Source organism: Drosophila mauritiana, chromosome 2R (genome assembly GCF_004382145.1).
Source record: "Drosophila mauritiana strain mau12 chromosome 2R, ASM438214v1, whole genome shotgun sequence".
In the NCBI taxonomy this organism is placed as follows: Eukaryota; Metazoa; Arthropoda; class Insecta; order Diptera; family Drosophilidae; genus Drosophila; species Drosophila mauritiana.
In genome coordinates, this window is record NC_046668.1 from 17,521,650 (window position 1) to 17,540,598 (window position 18,949).

Below are 18,949 nucleotides of genomic sequence, written 5' to 3' on the forward strand. Positions count from 1 at the left end.
CTTTGCGCTGCTATTAAATTTACCTTCATGTGGATTTAATGATTAAGTTCTTTGAATTTTGAATGTCCTTCAGCAATTTAAAAATTTCCCCCAGTCTGGCAACCCCCTGGCCAACTAATATCGATATCTTCGTAACGACGGCTCGACAGAGATGCCACCGCCGAACGACCAGCGCTGCTATCGATAGGCCCGTGGGCAGAGTGCCATCGCTAGCGAGGGGTGAGAGGAACAACAACATTTGTGGGCTGCGCGTTGACGAAGTGCATGTGAAATTTTTCGTGTTCGTAGGACAATTGTTAATTATCCACTGGCCGAATTTGCCCCGCAATCACGTGTCGGTGTAATATGTGAACGGTTTGTGGTGCTCAACTTGCGCGCAACGAAAATCGGAATATAATTCTAAAAAAAAAATAAACGTAGTATTTACGCCAGCAACAACAACACGAACGGGCGACAAAGCGACACGCCTCGCGTTGTTGTTTTTGTTGTCGCGTGTTTTTTTATTCGGCAGCACAGCAACTATTTATTTATTTAGGCAATTTCGCTGGCAAAAACAAAAGTGGCCTTCATTAATTCTAATAAAAAGTAATTAAAGTGCAAATGCATTGAGAAGCAAGGAAGAGGAGACGAGAAGATAAAGAATATATGCAGTGGAAGAGAGAGAGCGAATGAGAGAGGGGATTACAAAAAACGAGACATCGTTCACTTGCTGCCCTCTCGCTCCCACCCCCGCGCTTTCTCCACCTTCTTCTCCACCCTGGCCTTTATCAAATTTGTTGTTGCTGCTTTATTTGCTGATTTTTGTTTTCATCGCTTTTTTTTATTCTGCGTCATAAATCGCGATTCTCTAGTTTCGTGTGTGTATCAATTCAATTCTCTGATCAGAATCTGATTCATATGAAATGAATGTATATGTTTAATGCATAATATACAAAAGTCCAGTTAACCTTACGTAATTGTGTGTATTTCAAAGCGTCCAAAATGCATCTCGATCCAAAAAAGTATGTAAATTTCGCCTGCTACGTGTGCTAATCAGTCAAACCAAAAAAACGAATAAAGCAGCGTCAAGAGTGCCAATCAAATATTAAAAGTATAAACATCGAGTAAAGAGAGATCCAGCCAAAAGGACTCGATCGCCTCGAACCGAAAGCGGAAGCGGAAACGGCAACGGCAAACGGATACGGAAGCTGCCAAGATGGCCGCCGCCCACAGCCACCACAATGCCAATATGCTCAGCTCGGACATCTCTCGCCGAAATCCGCAGGACGAGTACGAACTCATCCAAAAGATTGGCTCGGGAACCTACGGCGACGTCTATAAGGTGAGTCGCACTAAAAGCCTTTAGCTCTAGTACAAAGTGGTATTAGGAAGGGAAAGGCAAAAACTTCTAAATAAAAACACCAGCAAACAAAAGGCAAAGAAATAGCAAAGTGTGCTCTTTGGATTTAGAATGTTTCCCCAAAAATCCGTAATTTTTTATAGTTTCCCTCACTGCAATTTTTGCATTCCGTCTGCACAGGAAAAAATTATACAACAGTTCATAAATTCGATTAATTAATTTTGGATTGTGTCAGGAAGTTCAATTAAGAGACATAACATTATGTAACAATATTACCTTATTAAATTGGAAAACCTAGGAATAATGTTCCTATTGGATTATTTTTATACAATTAATCAAGAATAAATTTAAAATATAAATATAGTAAAACTAGTTCTACTCCGTTATGCATTTATAGAAAATGAATTTAGTCACATTTCTCAATTTAGAGTATCATTAATGCTCACCAAGCGACATAAATAATAAAACTGTACTTGCGTTAAAATGTAGAACGCATTAAATCATAAATGAGGAATGTTTTTTACTTCAGTGCAAGACGACTGCATGTACCCCTCGATCTCCTCACCGCCACCCACTTGCAGACCCTCATTTGTACATCTGTTTGCCACAGCATGCTCCTCATTCCTTCACTCCCCCACCCCCTTCACTCCACACCCCTTTCAGCACCCCCTTCCCCATAAAACCCCTCACCGAACAAAAATATGCGCAATTTTAGTTTTCCATCTCTTCTCTGTTGGATCGTTCTTTTTATACCATCCAACTTCCATGTTTACTTTTGCTGCCCCGTCGAAGGGAAGTATGACAAATGCCCCGAAACGCCAGAGAAGTTGCCCTTGGGCGGGGGAGGGCGTGGCACGTTGCAATTGTTGTTGCCAGGGGCGGGATTATATGGGAATATATCGGGGAAGACATTATGGTATTTCTCATGTGCAGACCAAGGGTTAAGTTCCTCACTTTCCATATGGAATGCCTTTGAATTCGATGGATTTCCTCAATTCGATTTATTGCGTTCTAGTTGGCCACCGAAATCTATAAATCATCAGCTTTTCGAACGTTTTCCATTCGATTAACTTTGACGAAATTGAAATTGATTAAATTTCACATTGCTCATAAAAGATGGGAATTCAATTATTTTGTGCAGTTTTGAAATTCGATGTTAAGTTTATCGTAATTGAAAATGAAATTCATTGTACTTCAACCAAATCCTGTATATACAGAATTAACTGAGATACAATTAACTTATTTTGTTTGAAAGAGCGAATTCATTTATGTTAGACCACAATTTATAGATTTTAATTTGTAGAAAATGAGAGAATTGATAATTAATTTGCTTTGGCTTATTGATAACTTTGTTAGACAGCACCCAGGGAAATCAATATGTCTATAATGTGCACCACAATTCTGCACGACATTTGAATGGTTTTTGACTTGCTTAATTTGAATGCTTAGGTTTTAAATAATATGTGTGGTTTTTGGTTAGCTCGTTTTAATAACCTTTTATGTTGTTTTTCTGTAAGTTCAGTCAATCATTAGTCATCGAAACGTAAGACTGTTGAGATTACGCTTATTCTTGCTCATCGGACTGATATTGGGACTTGATTCATTTTGCCTCACTTCAATTTATTCGATAAGCAGCCACGCGCTTGCATTGATTATGGGGATTAGTTTCGAATGTGTTATTTATTTATTTATTTATGTTTGCCCACATCTGGTTTGCTCATTTTGCCATCTGATTGTGTCTTATTGTCTTGTGTTTTAGAGTCCGGTCCGTTCTGCTTTCTGTATCTGTTCTCCATGTTCCATCCATGAGATGCGTCATGCCATGAGTCCAAAGCCCATGGTTTCGGTTTCAATTCACCATTTACACTCTTTCGTTCTGTAGTTCCCCCGGCTTTTTACTTCGGTTTTTTTTTTATTTATTTTCACATCGAGGTATTTGGTTGTCAAGGGAATTTATGATGCCACACAACTAGAAAGGAGACGATGGCATTTCGATTCTGTTTACAAAAGCGACAAGTTCGCCAAATGAAAAACAATCGGTTTTGGGGATAATTTGCAGTTCGGTTTCTCCGCATTGTTTACACTAAGTTTTTACTAAACCATAATTACACATCGAGCACTTGAAGTGCAGGAAAAGCTCGCTTTTCCCCTCTTTTTTTCGCCACTCGCTTCGCGATATCAATTTACAATAGAAATAATAACAGCGAAATGAACAACAATGCGCCCTGTTGACAGGCTATTACGAATGGAATTGGGTTTCCACTGCTCCAATTTGTTTGCTCCACCGCCCCATATGCCACACCCCCTCCAAGCACTCATTGATTCTTATTAGTGGCACAATGATCCAAAAATTTAGTGCAACGCCGCACATAAATGTTCAGTTGGAGAAAATGGGTGGAGCTTTAAAAATGTATGTGATTCAGTTTTGTTGGACTGTCGACATGCAAATTTAGATGTTCAATTTAACGAATGCAGATGATAAATTAAATATACATATTTATATTTTCAGCGAGATTTAAAGTAGAATTTTTTGACTAGTGACTCAATTTAATATTACGTGCTTGTTTCAAGTTTATTTAACTGTAATTAGTCATATCGCTCCCCTTTCTTCCATATTTTACCTTTGTTCAATCTTCTCAAAAAATATTTATTTTAAGTTTTAAGCTTTAGTTATTTTATGCGTGTGTTTTTAATATGCTATTTAAAAAGTTATTGCAATGTTTTTAATTTGTACGAGTATTTCTCTGGAGAAAAACTTGGAGCATAAATGGCACCTGACATGGCGGGTGGGAAAACTCAGGACGGGGAAAACTTTGGCTCAAGAGGAAGGTGCTGCTGTTGCACGGGGTTTTCATTACCGGAAATTCGAGAGCGAAACGCAAGTGGGTAAAAGAAAATAACAGAAATATGAAAATAGTGAACTCTGTGCTTTTCACGGAGCACAAAAGGAAAAGTGCCAGGTTACCTAGCGTTATGCAATGAAAACTGGCACAAATACTAGTGCATAGACGCATACATATTTTATGCGTGTGCCTTCGCATCTGTGTGTGTGATTCTTCTATGTGTGTGTGATTGCCTTTGCCAGGCACTTGACTTCGCCATCCATTGTAGTTGTTGTTGCCACACTTTAACAATCATCCTCGTCATTGTTGTTGCTACTGGCTCTTTATTTTGTTTTTGCCCTGTTGTTATTGTTGTGCACGCAACACGCATGAAAACATGAAAAAATTGGCGCAAAGCTCTCATCTAAAGTGGGTGGTGGTTTTTTTATTTTTTGGTTAGAGGAGGGATGTTGGAGGGTTTTGAGAAAATTACTAGAGAAAAGAACGAAGTGAAGTGAATTTGTAGCAGCAAAGTGATGGGGCAAGGGACGGAGGGCGGTGGGCGCTAAAGGAGGTCACGTAGGCAACGCATGTGTGTTTGTGTGTGTGTGTGTGTGGGCGTGGCTCAATGCGTTTTGTCTGTCTGACAGTATGTGTTTATGTTTGCTGATTTGCTGCTTGTTTGGTTTCGGTTTTCACACAAATTGCAATTGCAATTGCAGTTGGCTCTGCTGCTAAACATAAAGCTCAGTTCCATGCCGCCCCCCTCCCTCCGCTACTTTTGTTTGCCGAAAATGTTGTCATTGTTTCTACTAGGACTCTCTGAATTTCCAAAATTCTGTGCTACGCAAAAACAAAACTCACAGCCAAATCATTTGCGCTAAAAGCCCAACAACTTTGTCGGCCCAGACAACGAAGCAAAAAGTGAGGAGTAAAAAGCAATAAAGCGATGAAAAAGAGTAGGGCAAAAGGAAACCCAAACCAAGACTAGCCGAAAAATGTTTGCCTTGAACTAGGCGACGGGTAAAAACAAAAGACGAAAACAACAGCGAAGGCAAATAGAAAATGTCAAAGGGTTTTTCCCGCGTTTCGCATCGGCTGCAGCTATATAGTCAAGGCAAAAGCCCAGAGATCCTCTGGATTCTGGATACTGGTGGCTTCTGGTGGGGGTAATATGCAAATGGATCTTGACACGCCCACCGCGAAATGGGCGGAAGGCAAACAGGCAAGCCAGCAAACCAGCAGGGAGACAGTTTCAACGCCTTCGCCGCATTTAAATGTTAAATGGTGAAACGCACAGAACGCAGAACTTTTCCTAGAACAGGGAAAACAAATCTACACCGAAAAAATAATTTTGATAAACCCACAAATCAATTGAATTAAGACGATAAACCCTTCTAACAATATCTTAGTTTGGTCCATATTTAAATAAGTTTTTTCTCAGCTAATACTCGGAACTTGTGGACTTTTAAAGTTGATAGTATTTTCCAGTTGTAAAGCTTTTTTCTACCAGTGTTGGGATGTAGACAAAGTTGGGTGGCAATGGCAACCCTTAATTTAGCAACAACAAAGCGCCATAACAAAACAAGTGACGATTGGGTTGTTAGCGGGGGGGCTGCGGAGTGGGAAAGTCAGGCGGTGCAAAGGGTCGCCATGTTGACCCAATTCCGCCGTGGCAATAATTTGCACGTCTTCTACGGACTGGCGAGGGGGGGAAGGGGGAAAAGGGACAACAAGGACTGTAAGGGGAATAAGCGGAAAAGCGGGAAAGCGGCGCTGAGCTGCTGGGAAATGTTGTGGGTGAAAAATGAGTAACGCTGGGGGTATTTAGAAGGGCAGTTTCAATGCAATGCAATGCTTTGTAGGCTTGCGGCTGCATTCTATCTCAGTCCAACATTCCCCTCTATCTCTCTCTCTCCCCCGCGCTCTTTAACCCTTCTGCACCTATTATTACACCCCGCCACCCCTTGAGCAAAAACAAATATTGCAACAACAATTGGTTGATGTTGGCCAGTGAAATCGAGTTAACTACGGATACTATAGCAGAATGTATTCCATGTTCGCTCATTAGCCTGTTCACTGACTTGCGGACATAAGCAGATATTGATTACCACACGGAGAACAAATGGAGCCGCAAATTGGGGTTATTATATCATCATTATAGTGCATTATGAATTCTTAATGATAGTTTAGATGGACGATTAATAAAATGCACATTATGGAAATGGCACTTGTGCGTAGATAAAGCTTGTTTACTGGTACTGTAGTAAACGAATTTAAAGTCATTTTTATTCTACTAGTTATAAATCAATTCAATTTTGAATTTGATGCAGCTGGAACAATTAAAGAAGAATTTATTGGGAACATAACTCAATTATCAGAGGGATTCTATGAATCGTTGACTTATGCCATGTGACCGTTATCTAAATAGTTTAAATAGTTTTTTGTTTTTCCAACAAGTGACACATTGCATAAGCGATTAAATCAGTTTAAATTCGTTTTTTTTTTCTATACTACCCATTTCATATTGTGGCACACACTATACTAACCAAGTTGCCCACTTGTGATTACGATTTCCATTTTCAATTTGGGTGTGTGGGTGGATGTGAAAGGCACCTTAATTGAGTTGCGTTAACATGGTAAATGGTGTCCTGGTGAATTAGGCAACCGGATCAGGAATAGGAACAGGAATAGTTACAATTTGGTGCAATTAGCAGGAACAGTGCCAACAGGGACACGTGTTCCGACTCCCTATTCCCACTGCTCCCTGACAGTCTCTTTCTGTTTTTCGCATGAAAATCCCAGCAGGGTTAGCAGACCAGACGGACAACCCTTTTGCTCCATTCCCCGTAGTTATCTGGTATCCTTTCATGCCTAAACTAATCCACTCGCCAAATCAACTCAAATGCACGAAATTTAAATAAAAACCCAACTCCTGGGAACCCTAAATTCGCCCCTTTTTTCCGGCTGTTCGTTCCCCGCAATACCGAAAAATCCCAGTTGTGCAAATATTGGGACTGTCTGTTGGGGAAGCCACATCCCTGCCCCACCCCCTTCCCCCTTTCATATCCTTTCGTTTTAAAACATATCAGAAATATAACACAGGTCCCTCGTTCTCTTTTTCACCGACATCAGCAGACGTCCCCGAAGTCAAATAAAAAAAAAAGCGCAAAATAAAGGAGAATCCGTCTCTAAATCGGAATATATATGTTTTGTTTCCATTGGCCGTGCTTAAAGTGGTGTTTTTTGGGTGGCGCTGGGCGTGGGTCTGGAAAATGGGGGGTGGGAAAATGTTGAGAAAGGGTCAGTCGTAGGCAGACACTTGACTGTTGTGGGCGTGACCGTGGGGCGAATGCGCTTTCCTGAGTTTTCCTGTTTTGGAACTTGTCACTTGTCCAGGAAAAGGAGAAAACACCAGGCCTTGTCTTTGGCACTGGGCAGCATAGGAAGTGGCAGCTGCTCCTGGCTAATTTCCTCCACTGTTCTTTCTTCTTCTTAGTGTGCCTACTTGTCCTATCTTCTCTGGCTGCACTGGGAGAAAAATAAACTGCTTTAAAAATAACCCGATCTATGATCGATCTTGAATAACCAAAAGTGCCGTTGTTAGTAGTTTAATTTCATTAAACTCGAATACTAACAATAAAGTGTAATACTTTAAGATGCTTCAGTTGAAGTTTTTCCTCTGCAATCCCTATGATTTTTTGTATGACCCTGGAGCCTGTGCAACGTCTAAATGTCACCATTCATCTTGCTCCAACTGCCCCTTCGGTGGAAAGAAAAGGAGATGGGGTGGCGATTCCTTTGCCACCCTGTGGTTTCTTTAGTTTTTCTCTTCATTTCCTTGCTCATTTCCGTTTGACATTTTCCTTGAATATTGAGCAGCAGCAGCTCCTTCACTCACTCTTCGTTTTATCCGATGGAAAAGTCTCGGGCGCAGAGCCATCAATTGGATGTATGCCAGTTAGGTGGGAAAACGCAGAGTGAGAGAGACGGGGGAAGTGTTTACAGCATTTCAAGCTCGTTATTTGGCCAATTTCGTAAAGGATTTAGCAGGGCTTCCTTCTACGGCTCTCCAGCAGTTATCCATTTCTAAGTTGCTATGTACTTAGCCGGGATATACATATGTGCATGCACATATGCATATGTATGGCCTTGAGTGTGTGTGTGTGTGTGTAGGGCTGCCAAAAACTTTGTCCTTCATTATAACTTCTTCTTCTTCTGCTTCTTCTTGCCGCTCCTTGGCCACGCTAAACTTTGCAACGTCAGAGTTTGCCATATTAAAATCATCATCAACGGCGTCCAAACAGCCAACTTATATAAGAAGCTAAGTAAGAATAAATTGAGGCAGAAATAAAACGGGCGAATATTTCAGGCATGCCGTCATAAACTTGAGCCAAGTGGGCGTGGCAACAGCCTACACACACACACTCTTTTCGCAGTCGCCACAGAGTTGCAAAGTTGCAGTGGCAGCAAAAAAAAAAGAAATTAAACAACAAACGAAACTGAAACTTAAAGTCAAGCTGAAAGATGAAAAAGAGACCTATCGATGTCGCGATGAATGCCGACCGCCCCCTTTTTCTTTTCTCAAAGTTCAATGGCCTGGTACATAGAAAGAAAAATAAGCAAATTGTATTAATTTCTTATAATACAAAACTGACCACTTTATATCTATAATTAGTTTCTTTACAGTTAAATAATTATGCAAAATAACAAAGTTATTAAAAGTAGCTCTTTTCCTCTTTATAACCTTTCAATAATATTTATAATTTAATTAATCAGTATGGATTTTTTTCTGTGTAGTCTAAAAATAATAATCCCCAGGCAAGTGACATTCGTTTGCTGCGAACAACTTGAGATGAAATCATTGGCAGCTAAATTTGCATTTGCATTCAATTTTTGCCACTTGAAAAAGTTGCACTCCCTGCGGTCAGCGAGGGATGATTAAAAACTTGTAGAATTATGCCAGGGAAATGAGCTGCTTAACAAGTGGCGGGTGGGTCAGATTCCTAGTGGTAATCGCCGTCCAAAGTTGACTTGCCTCTTTCCCTGTTTTTGTTGTTTTGCATAATTCCATTAGCCGGAAAAAGTTACCGCGCGGAAGTCCAAAAACTTTTCAGCCCAAACTAATTCCCATTAAATTGTGTAATTCCAATTTACGGTTGGCAAAGGGCACTACTTGTTTGTGGCTCCTGCGAAAGTGCATAAACCAACGCTCAAAGCCAAAAAATTAAAAATTGGAAGTAGATTTTTGTTTTTGTGCTGATTGCAATTGCTGGAGCACGCAGATGTCTTAAGCCAACGATTCGAGATAATCTCAAGTTGCCTGGCAACTGCGGTGCTAATTAGAAAATTTGAAATTCGTCTCTCAGGAAAAACCGCATCCACTCATCAGAAGGATAATAATGATGATAAGGATGCTGGAGGGGCGACCCGACCTGGCAGTTGACAAAAATATCAAAATAAACAAAAAATAATAATGATTAACCTTAAAGTAATTTGCATAAACGGCGAGAACTGGCCGGCACCGAGCATAATTAATGAGTGACGAAATCCACTGCCGCCCCTGCGGGCGGAGAAATTCTGTGCTGAGCGTAAACCGCATAACACTAAACTGACTTTAATTGAGGGAGACATGACGAAATTATGAAAATTATTATGGCAGGCAGGCCGCCGCAAAGAGATGTGAAAGAGAAAAGGAGCCACAAGCGTGACGAAACTGTTGACAAACTCGAAATGGAAGATGCAGAGTGAAAGGGATGGGGAATAAGTGTAGTAGACACAGAAACACAATTAAGCGAAATAATTGCGCTTGAAATAAACTTTTTTTCCTGGGTTGAGAGAAGGAAGAATTATAGAAACAGAACGATAAATGCTCTTAGGGTTTCCAAATGTGAGTAGAATCTCCGAGTTCTTTCTACACTCTGAGAAATGTCATAGTGATTGCCCTTTTTACTCAATTAAAAAGTTTAAAAATATGCTTTTGGTGTTTATTTAAATGACTTTCTGATATATATTGATATATATTCAGAAAATATTTTAGATATCCTTATCTATTGTAGATGTTTGTAACTTAATTTTATGTTACTTGTTTACAGTTTTTAACTTGTTTACTAATTGTAGCGCATGATGAATCAATTTAGAATTTAGAAATTCTCTGTGTATGTGTGCAATAGCAATTAGTTAATGGAATTCGCCTTAAGTCGCTAGCAAGTTTTGGTACTTTTAAGCTTACTTTTTGCTATTCGCGCTTTGTATTTTTTCTTATGTGCGTCAAAAGTGAAACAGAAGTGGAAAAAAACTGAGAACATCCATTAATGGATGATAAGGGGGGGCGCCTTAAGGGGGGTTTATTTCTAATGGGTAACACATTTGCTGGCCAAATTGACAAACAAGTCTAAGCCTTCGAATAGGAACCATAAAAAGCCGTACAAGAATGAAACAGACGGAGTGCGAAATGGGGGAAAAAAACTTTATAGAACAGATGATAGGGTAAAGTTGGTAGCCATGAAAGTGTGGAGAAAAAATATGATAAAAATGAAGTGGTCACTAGGAGCCAGAGAGCACAATGGCAATGGCCAGAGAAAGAAACGAATAAGCAGCAGACAAGAAGTGAAATGAGCCAAAGGAAACTTCAAGTCAAATAAAAAGTCTTTAGCAAAGCTTTTGCCTCGTCTAATAATTTATGTGCCTTTGTCTGCCAGCGACCATCGAGGGATCGAGGGGGTTTCCCGCCCTACCCCATCTCATTTGATCTCTCCCCGCTGGATTGAGTTGAGTTTTCCATGGGTCCATAATGAACATTGTTTGCCTCAAGTTCAAAGTTTGCGCCAGGGAAATGCGCTTCATTAAAACGAAAGAGCGGACAAAGGGACGGTAGTCGGGGAGGCTTCGGTCTTGAGGAGGTTTGGAAAAAATACTTAATATAAAGTTTAGTTATTTTAAAAATATTCTACTTACTTTTTGTGTCCATGTTTTATTCAATGAAAATTCTTTTGCGAATTTTCTATTTTAAGCAGCTATCAAGGTGACCTTGAACTGAAGCCAAGCTAAAGTGAAATATAAATTGCGAACTGAGCTACTTGCGGCAATCCGCATTCATGACAGATGACGACCAGCGAGCGTTAAACGATGATGAAGCTGCCCTGAAGCGAAGCTTTTCACGAAAGTCGCGCCTCCGCGTGAAAAGCTGAGTTTTCTCCCAGTTTTTCCGTTTGATTTATGCCCTCAACTGCGCCGAACAGCTTGATGAAGTTCCTTTTCCAAAACATTACGTAATTTAATGCAAAACCCCGAAACTGTTGTCAAATATTTCACGTTGCAGGCAACCATAATAACGTTTGCTCTCGTTTCGGGCTGGGTAAAAATTCCTGCAGGATGAAGAGAGGGGGAGGGGGAAAAAGGCCAGAAGAGTGAAAACCGCTGACCAATATTTCACAAACAATGCCGAAACAAAAGAGAGAAATAAAGGGCGGAAGTTGCAGTTGCGGGCGGGGGAAATGTGGAAATGGGAATTTCCATCAGAGCTGCAGGAGGCGCCCAACCACAGTTGCTGTGTTTTTCCGTTTTTGTTCCTATTTTTTAGCTTTTGTGACTCCCACAGCGAGGAATCCCTCAATTATGCAATTTTCTATTTTCCAACAAATTGAAACCGAACTTCCATCGCCCTTTTTTTTTTGCTGGCCCCGTTTTTGGCACAACTCCTATCTCCGCTGGCAGGTGGAAAATGAATTCTGATTTGGGTTTTCCTTTCCTCTGCCAACGCTTCCGGGATGGAAAAACATTTTTGTGTGCCTCTCAATAATGTACATATGGTTCGTCCTCAATCTTGAAGCTCCCGATTGCTGATCTCGAAAATAAATGTTTTCCTTTTTGCGGCAGGTGAGCTGGCCGCTTTTCTTCTATTCAAGTTGCAAATCAATTTCCCTTGTATCGCTTTTGTATATCAATTCTGGCAAAAACTGGAATTGGTATCGACACAGGGAGAAATTATCAATATATGTTGCCAAGCGACTGCTACTCACTTATCAAGGAACATTAATAGCGTTTAGATATTACTTTATGTCAGTAATTAGCAATTGCTTAGAATCCGGACAAAGAAATTAATGTACTTTGACCTACATGATAGTAAAGTATGTATTATTAAATCAAACGAGTAATAAATATAGTATTGTAATAATTGTAAATGGCTCCTTATAACTTTTTTTCCGTGCTGAAAAATAATTGCCTGGAACATCTGTTCCCTTTCCATATTTCCGGAACATCAATTTCAAAAAGCGAGTGAAATTTTCAACTGGCCATAAGATTTTATTTCTCCCCGATTTGTTGTGGCGCCAAAAGTAAATATTAAAATAGTAAATCTTATGAAAATATTGTCAATGGAGCGGGAAAAGTTCTGGATTTGTGTTAAGCACTTGCCATTTAATGCCGCCGGAGCTGATAAATTTTCTGGGAAATAGTCGAGCGCGGTAGTGGGTCTGTGGGCAGCTGAAAAGTTTTCAAATTCTCCTTGAGCTTAATCTTGAATTATGAGTCGGAGGCACTTTCAATGAATTTATGGCAGCCGAGAACTGTTTGCTGTCTTAAAACGCAATAACCGTTAAGAACATCGGATTCCGCTCCAAACCCTTCTCTTAACGCATTTTGTTGAGTCCCAATGCTCGGCACGTTGGTCAAATGGTCACGTTCCATTTGCCCGAGGAGCCACCCGGCGGCAGGTGACAAACAGGTGGAATATGGGGGTTTGAGTTGCTGGTGGGTGCTTGTGGTGCTTGCTGGTTCGTTTCGAATGTGATTGATGAGAATGGGAAGGCGAAGAGTGATAAAAGTTGACATTCGACAGGTGTGCAAAGCGAAAGGGTATGATAAAACGCATGTAAAATTGGAAAACACAGCGCATTTTTCAACCAAAAAGAGAGTAGAGGAAATGGCTCATCATATTTATGACAATTTTTGAAAAGTACTATATCTAAAATAAATTTCAAAACTCAATTTAACATTAGTGATTGTCGTGACTCACGCTCTCACCTCTATTAGCGATGGCAAAGTCAACAAAGCAACAACAATTAGCGTGGCTGCCTTGATGTTATCTTTTACTGTCTGTATGGGTACTTATACTCAGTACAGGCGGGTGCACACGCATCAACATTCACACATGGTCTGGCAGTCTGGGGGCCTGAAAGTGTGCCATTGGCATTCCCAGTTTATGCTTCCCCACCCGGCCCAGCCCAGCCCCACCAATTCTTCTCCCTGCGGAGTGTAGAGACCAAGATACCAGACCGTGGAACACCCTCCTCAAATGTTATCGCTTGGCATATTAAGCCAGAGAGCAAGAACCGTGCTTGAAATTCATTCAGTTGCTCATTCACTGGCTCCCCAGCTATTGAGTCACCTCTTGCTGGAGAGCTTGCATCAAACAAGGAAATTAGCATATGCTTATGAGGGGGGGGAGTGTATACTATGGTGATGATAGGGGGGAATGACGATGTTGACAAAACAACGTTTGCCATTTATATAACCCTGCCTTAATTGCATTGCGTATGCCACACGAGGCGTATGCGCAACTTTAATGCGCCCCGTTGGCCCGTCGAGAGATGAAACAAACTCTTTGTTCGCTGCTAATGTCACATCGTAATTCCCTGGCAGTTTGATGTCCAGTTTGCTAAGCTGATTATGGTTTATTGATGACTACAGATCTTTGCCGGCAACTTCCGGTCTACTTCTATTATCCTTCCTGTGTGGTTATGTGTGCGTGTGTGTTTGTTAGTCCATCAATGACACTCGCTCGGAGAATTCAATTCAATTTGTTATGCTAAACGTATTTTGTGCATTTTGTGCATCTATTTATTTAGAAGCACTGCTCCGGAAAGTAAATTGAAGTGTGTATAACAAAGAAAAACAAAACTAGCGAAGAGAATAAGCTTCTGTTAGAAGCATTAACCACAGTTGGGTAAATTCATGTACATATATTTCATTGCTGTTTTTTTTTTCAAGTGTCTATATCATATACTTGATTCACAACATACATGGTAAACAGGCAATTTTAATTCTGCTCGCATGTGTTGCACTGATTTTCATGCTGTTTATGCATTTTCCATAACATGCACCTGCTGTGCCAATTTTCGAAAAATATCTTGAGGTGAAAGGGTCGAATTTATTCAGAGTGACAAAGTTCGTAGTGTAAAGAGTGAATTTCGTAAATTTTCTGGATGTTCAAATACCATTTGCCATCGAAGGGAACATGTAAATGTAAGGGGCAAGGACAAGGACCTTTCACCCCCGTGCATGCATGTTGCCAAAGGCCAAGTGGCGCCCAAATGAGATCCCTAGCATACCGCATACCCCAACTCCACACCTGGCTTGGGGTTACCTTTTTTACACGTGTTTCCTGTCAAGTGCAGTGGGGGAGAACGTCGACAGGATGGAGGAGGCAGGGTCCTTCAACGAGACCACCCAGCCCAAACCTCTTGAATATTTGTGCCCAACTTGTTAATATTTCGACAACGTTCCGGCTCGCTCGACTCAATTGAATGGAGTGGGTGGTCGGCTCGGCCTTTGGGGCTTCGAGTTGGTATCCCTCGCGCAGGACATTGAAAAGAGTGTTGGTCCCTTTTTGCAGTTGAACTTTTCAATTTGATTGCCAAACGAAAGGCGTTAAACGGGTCCAAGAGCAGGTGGGCGCACCCCGATGACTAAAAGTAATTAAAGTATTTTCCCAGGTCGCTACACAAAACTGGAAGGTAGCAGGTCGAAAAAAGGGCCTAGGGAAGGGGGAACTGCCGGGAAAAGCTCGCAGCTGCTGCAAATGATATTCAATTTGTAGAAAATGTTTTCTAGGCGGGCAGCAGAATCAAAACAACAAAATGAGAACTAGGCTAACAGAAAAAACAGGCGGAGAGTGAGGGGGCGGAAAACATAATATGCATAAAGCCAATGGCTCGGAGAAAGGAGCAGGGATAGTGGACTGCTTTGATGGCTCCATTCTAGCCATCGGTTTGTATTTGTAGCTGTTCGCTCAAAAACTTTTCCAGGAGGAGCAAAAACTTTGCCCAGCACTTGACTGTGTGTCTGCATGTTTGTCCTTTTTTCTATTACCTTGGGTTTGCAACTCGAAAAAAGGAATTAAACGACTGCTTTGCACAACAAGAAAAATTGTGCAGTTTAAATAAAATATATTTTACATAATTTAAAGTTTTTATCTTTGTATTATGTTTATGTACCATATTTTTTATATTTTTTATTATCCTTTTCCTGACTAATTTTGCACAGTGTGCAACTGTACTATGATTGCAATTGGGCTAAGTGTGCGGGAGAGTTGATACCTTTTTGAGCTGGCTTACAGATGATAGATGATAGGTACCGGAAACGGCAACTGGAAAGAGTTGGGCACTGGGATTAGTTTTGGCTAATTGAATTGTGCGTTGCACAAGCAGGCTGGCCAGGAAACGTTGAAGGTGGAGGTCCTAATTCCAAACATTTAATGTGGGAACTCGTCGACTTCATTCCAGCTTTAAGGGTCAACGAGTTCACTAGCCGTGTGGTACTAGGATTTTCCAGACTCTTTCCACTTCACCTAACATTTTTGATGCTCCGGCAAAGTTTGTTGCATGCGTGCGTGTGTGTCCCCTTTGCTAATCGTTTATTTACGAGACCGAGCCGTAGCCGGAAAAGCGTGTCTGGACCCGGTTGACTGCTCCTTTGAGCCGGCCAATTAATAAAACATGAACTCAATTAGTTTAAAAGGCTCACGATGATCGAAAGGCATAAGCCGGCAAAGCATGAGGCGGAAATTGCCACCAGAAACGTTGACAAATTGCAAAGAGTTACCATGAGAGACAGAAAGAGAGGAGCAAGCGGGTTCAATTAAAAAGTCGCCGCGAGATCCTTTCATCGAACTCATTACAGTTCGCTTCTTGTGCTTCGTTTTCCATTTCCGCCATGCAATTTTCCCCTTCCTTCCACTTTTCGGGGGCAATTAGGGAGCCCAGGAGCTTGTGGCCAGCCCCGAAGTCCTTCCTACTGACCAGGTCCTCTCACAAAGGCCAAAAACAGAGACGACGAGAGAGAGAGAGAATGACTGGAAAATCCTTCACCGACGAAATTAATTTACTCCTCTTGTAATTTTCCCTTTTCCATTTTCGTTTCGTTTAGGACGTTTCCGCTCTGTTTTTTCAACTGGTTTGTTTTCCTTCCCCCGATTCGTTTTTCCACAATTTGCCACAAATTTCCCTGTTGATTCTAAGAAAACTCATTAAGTGAAAGAACGAAATCTCGGGCTTGAAACTGATTTATTTAGTGCCAATATTTTAATAGTAGTTTAGGTATATTATGCGGAAAAAACTCATTTCATTTGAGTATCTTATATTTTCCCGTGTAAAAAGATATTGCATACATGAATTTAGACCAGCACAGATTTGATTTCGGTCTTATGTTTGAGAAAAAAGTTGCGCTCATTGAATTTTAAATTCGGTTTAATTAAATCTGCAACTTTTCGGGGCGCCCATTTCAAACATTTCAAACAGTCTGGCCTAATCGGCTGAAGAGGCTGGCGGGCAAGGACTCTACGCTGTTCGCGCTAATTGGGAAAATCGGCTCGGCAAAGTTGGTCCGGCTCAAAGGTATAATTTGATTGATGCGACTGCTGATCCGAGGCCCTTGGAGCTCCATCCGTGTCCGGCCATCAAAGCGAACGCTCCGAGGCGGAAGCGTAAGTTTTAATTGCCAGTCTGGACAGTTGGTGGCCGTAAATCTGAATTGTGGGCCAAAAACATCATGCGAGCTGCTTATTACCCACTAGGTTGCATAATTTACGACCACTGAGGGTGTGTCTTAAAAAAGAAAACAAGAAACAAAGAAAAATCGGTGAAAGGCTAAAATCGATAAAGAATGAAATGGCGCAGAAGCCGCCACTATTTCTCGTGCCCGAGCACAAAATGGGTTAGAACGGAACTGTATTAATAACGCAAACGAAGCTTCCCGCCAGACAAGGAGCAGAAAATGGAACAGGAAGCGCGCGTCCTGCTGGCCAGAAAGGTAATTTAGCACGCAAGCCCAGCTCCTCCTCGGCATGCCAATAACAATGGAGGCACCCGAGGAGCAGAAACTACCGTCTGCAATAGGTGAACAGCAATAGGAATTTTACTCAGAAAAGAGTATATATTATTTAAATTAAAGTAGTCCAATCGGACGAGGAAAATTAACTTTTGCTTGCAAGAAAAATGGAGAGCAAAAAAAGTCTAGATCTAAAGCTGTCTAGAAGTATGCAATTAAAAAAACAACTCCTGTTTTTAATAATGTTTATAAAAGTATACACATCCTTAGTATCCTTTTAAAGCATAGTATCCTTTTATCACAGTTTTAATAGAAACTTTTTTTCTCCGTGTGCAATTGAGGAATGAAAACGGAACTTCTTCTGTGTAGTTAGAATATTGTTGGCTGGGACTTGAAACTTTTTCCTTCTCTAATTGATGGCAAGGACGATGAACTCCTGGAAGAAAACAATGGATCCTGGAAATGCATAGAACAATGCCTTAGAAGTCATTCAGTACTCAAAAGATACAGCTTATCTAAGTTTGCAAATATATTAGCGTTCTGCACTTATATCTTTTATTTGTCATTCGAAAGCAATCGAAAAGTTTTTATTGCATTTTTGGCGGAAGAACTTGCAATACAGCTGGTTATTTTGTGAGTTGCAATAGAATCGTTCCAGTGGTGTTGACGTTGTATCTTTTGATGATTGCGGTCCCAAAGTAATTAAGTGCGACACTTTAGTCCCAATTTCCACAGCGTTGTTCTAATGTCGCCACAGAATAACTTTATTTACATGTGTCTGCGTGTGTGATTTGTCATCATTTGCGAGATCGGGGAAAAGGGACGTAGAAACGGGTGGAAAACTGAGTCAGTTTCTGTCTGTTTTGTGGTGGCGTTAGTTCTTTGTTTCAGCTGGTTTTTACCCCAATCCCATCGTCTATTCGCCAAAATTGGTTGGCTTTTCACAATGGCGGGTATTCCCGTTTGTGGACACTTTCAAATGACATTTTTGCGAGTTTTCCGCTGTCCAATTCCCGCTGTCCATTCATTTTAAACCGAGTTTTTCAGCTTTGTTCGCTCTATTTTTTTTTTTTTGTAGATTGTTTTTTGTTCGTCTAGCACGGCCATTTGTACTAATTTTCCCAATTGTTTGAAAACCAGACACGCACGATAGAGGTGACAGCGTGATGTAAACTGATGTCCTTATTTTGCCTTCCATTTTTTTAACATTCTTGATATGAGAAACCTTAACTGTAATTTTATAGTTTTTTAAAATATAATTGGCCAAACAAGAACACTTAATGCCAACAAGTCACGTGCTCATCTTCAACTAACATACAAACAGGATAATCCCCTTTGTGTGTTTCATACTTTAGGGCGAACAAGTTTCTGCGGTTTTTCCCCTTTATACCCTTTATTTGAACGTATATTGAAATTGAGGCTAGTTTTTGTTGCTGTCTATCGCTGCTGACGACCGATAAGACAATTTAAAGTTTTTAAGTGGTTTAAGTGCTGCTCCCTGGAGCATCGTTTAGTATAATGTCCCGCTGAAACTTTTCGCTCCTGATGAACACACATTCAGACATCAACTTCAATGGATGGATGGATGGAAAGATGGATGTCTGGATGGATGGCATTTATGGAACTCGCAATCAATTGAGGCTCAACATGTGGCGAGCAATGCGAGAAATGCGTTCAAACACATACCGGGTAGAAAGAGCCAAGAATGTATCTGTACTACGCTGTGATTCTTTCTTTTTTT

The 18,949-nt window shown here is 40.8% G+C and overlaps 1 protein-coding gene across 6 annotated transcripts in view; it reads left to right on the plus strand.

Annotated features, from left to right (window-relative positions):
* The first annotated feature begins 227 nt into the window (after nt 1-227).
* LOC117135529 (mitogen-activated protein kinase kinase kinase kinase 5) overlaps nt 228-18,949 on the plus strand; it is a 48,159-nt gene continuing 29,437 nt past the window's right edge. For 2 of the 6 annotated variants that reach the window (XM_033295792.1, XM_033295796.1), the window contains exons 1-2: nt 228-354; nt 974-1,321. In XM_033295792.1, the coding sequence (XP_033151683.1) occupies nt 1,196-1,321 (126 nt within the window). In that variant the 5' untranslated portion in view covers nt 228-354; nt 974-1,195. The remainder of the gene's footprint in view (nt 355-973; nt 1,322-18,949) is intronic. The other 4 variants (XM_033295797.1, XM_033295798.1, XM_033295794.1 and 1 more) reach the window with 3 other exon arrangements.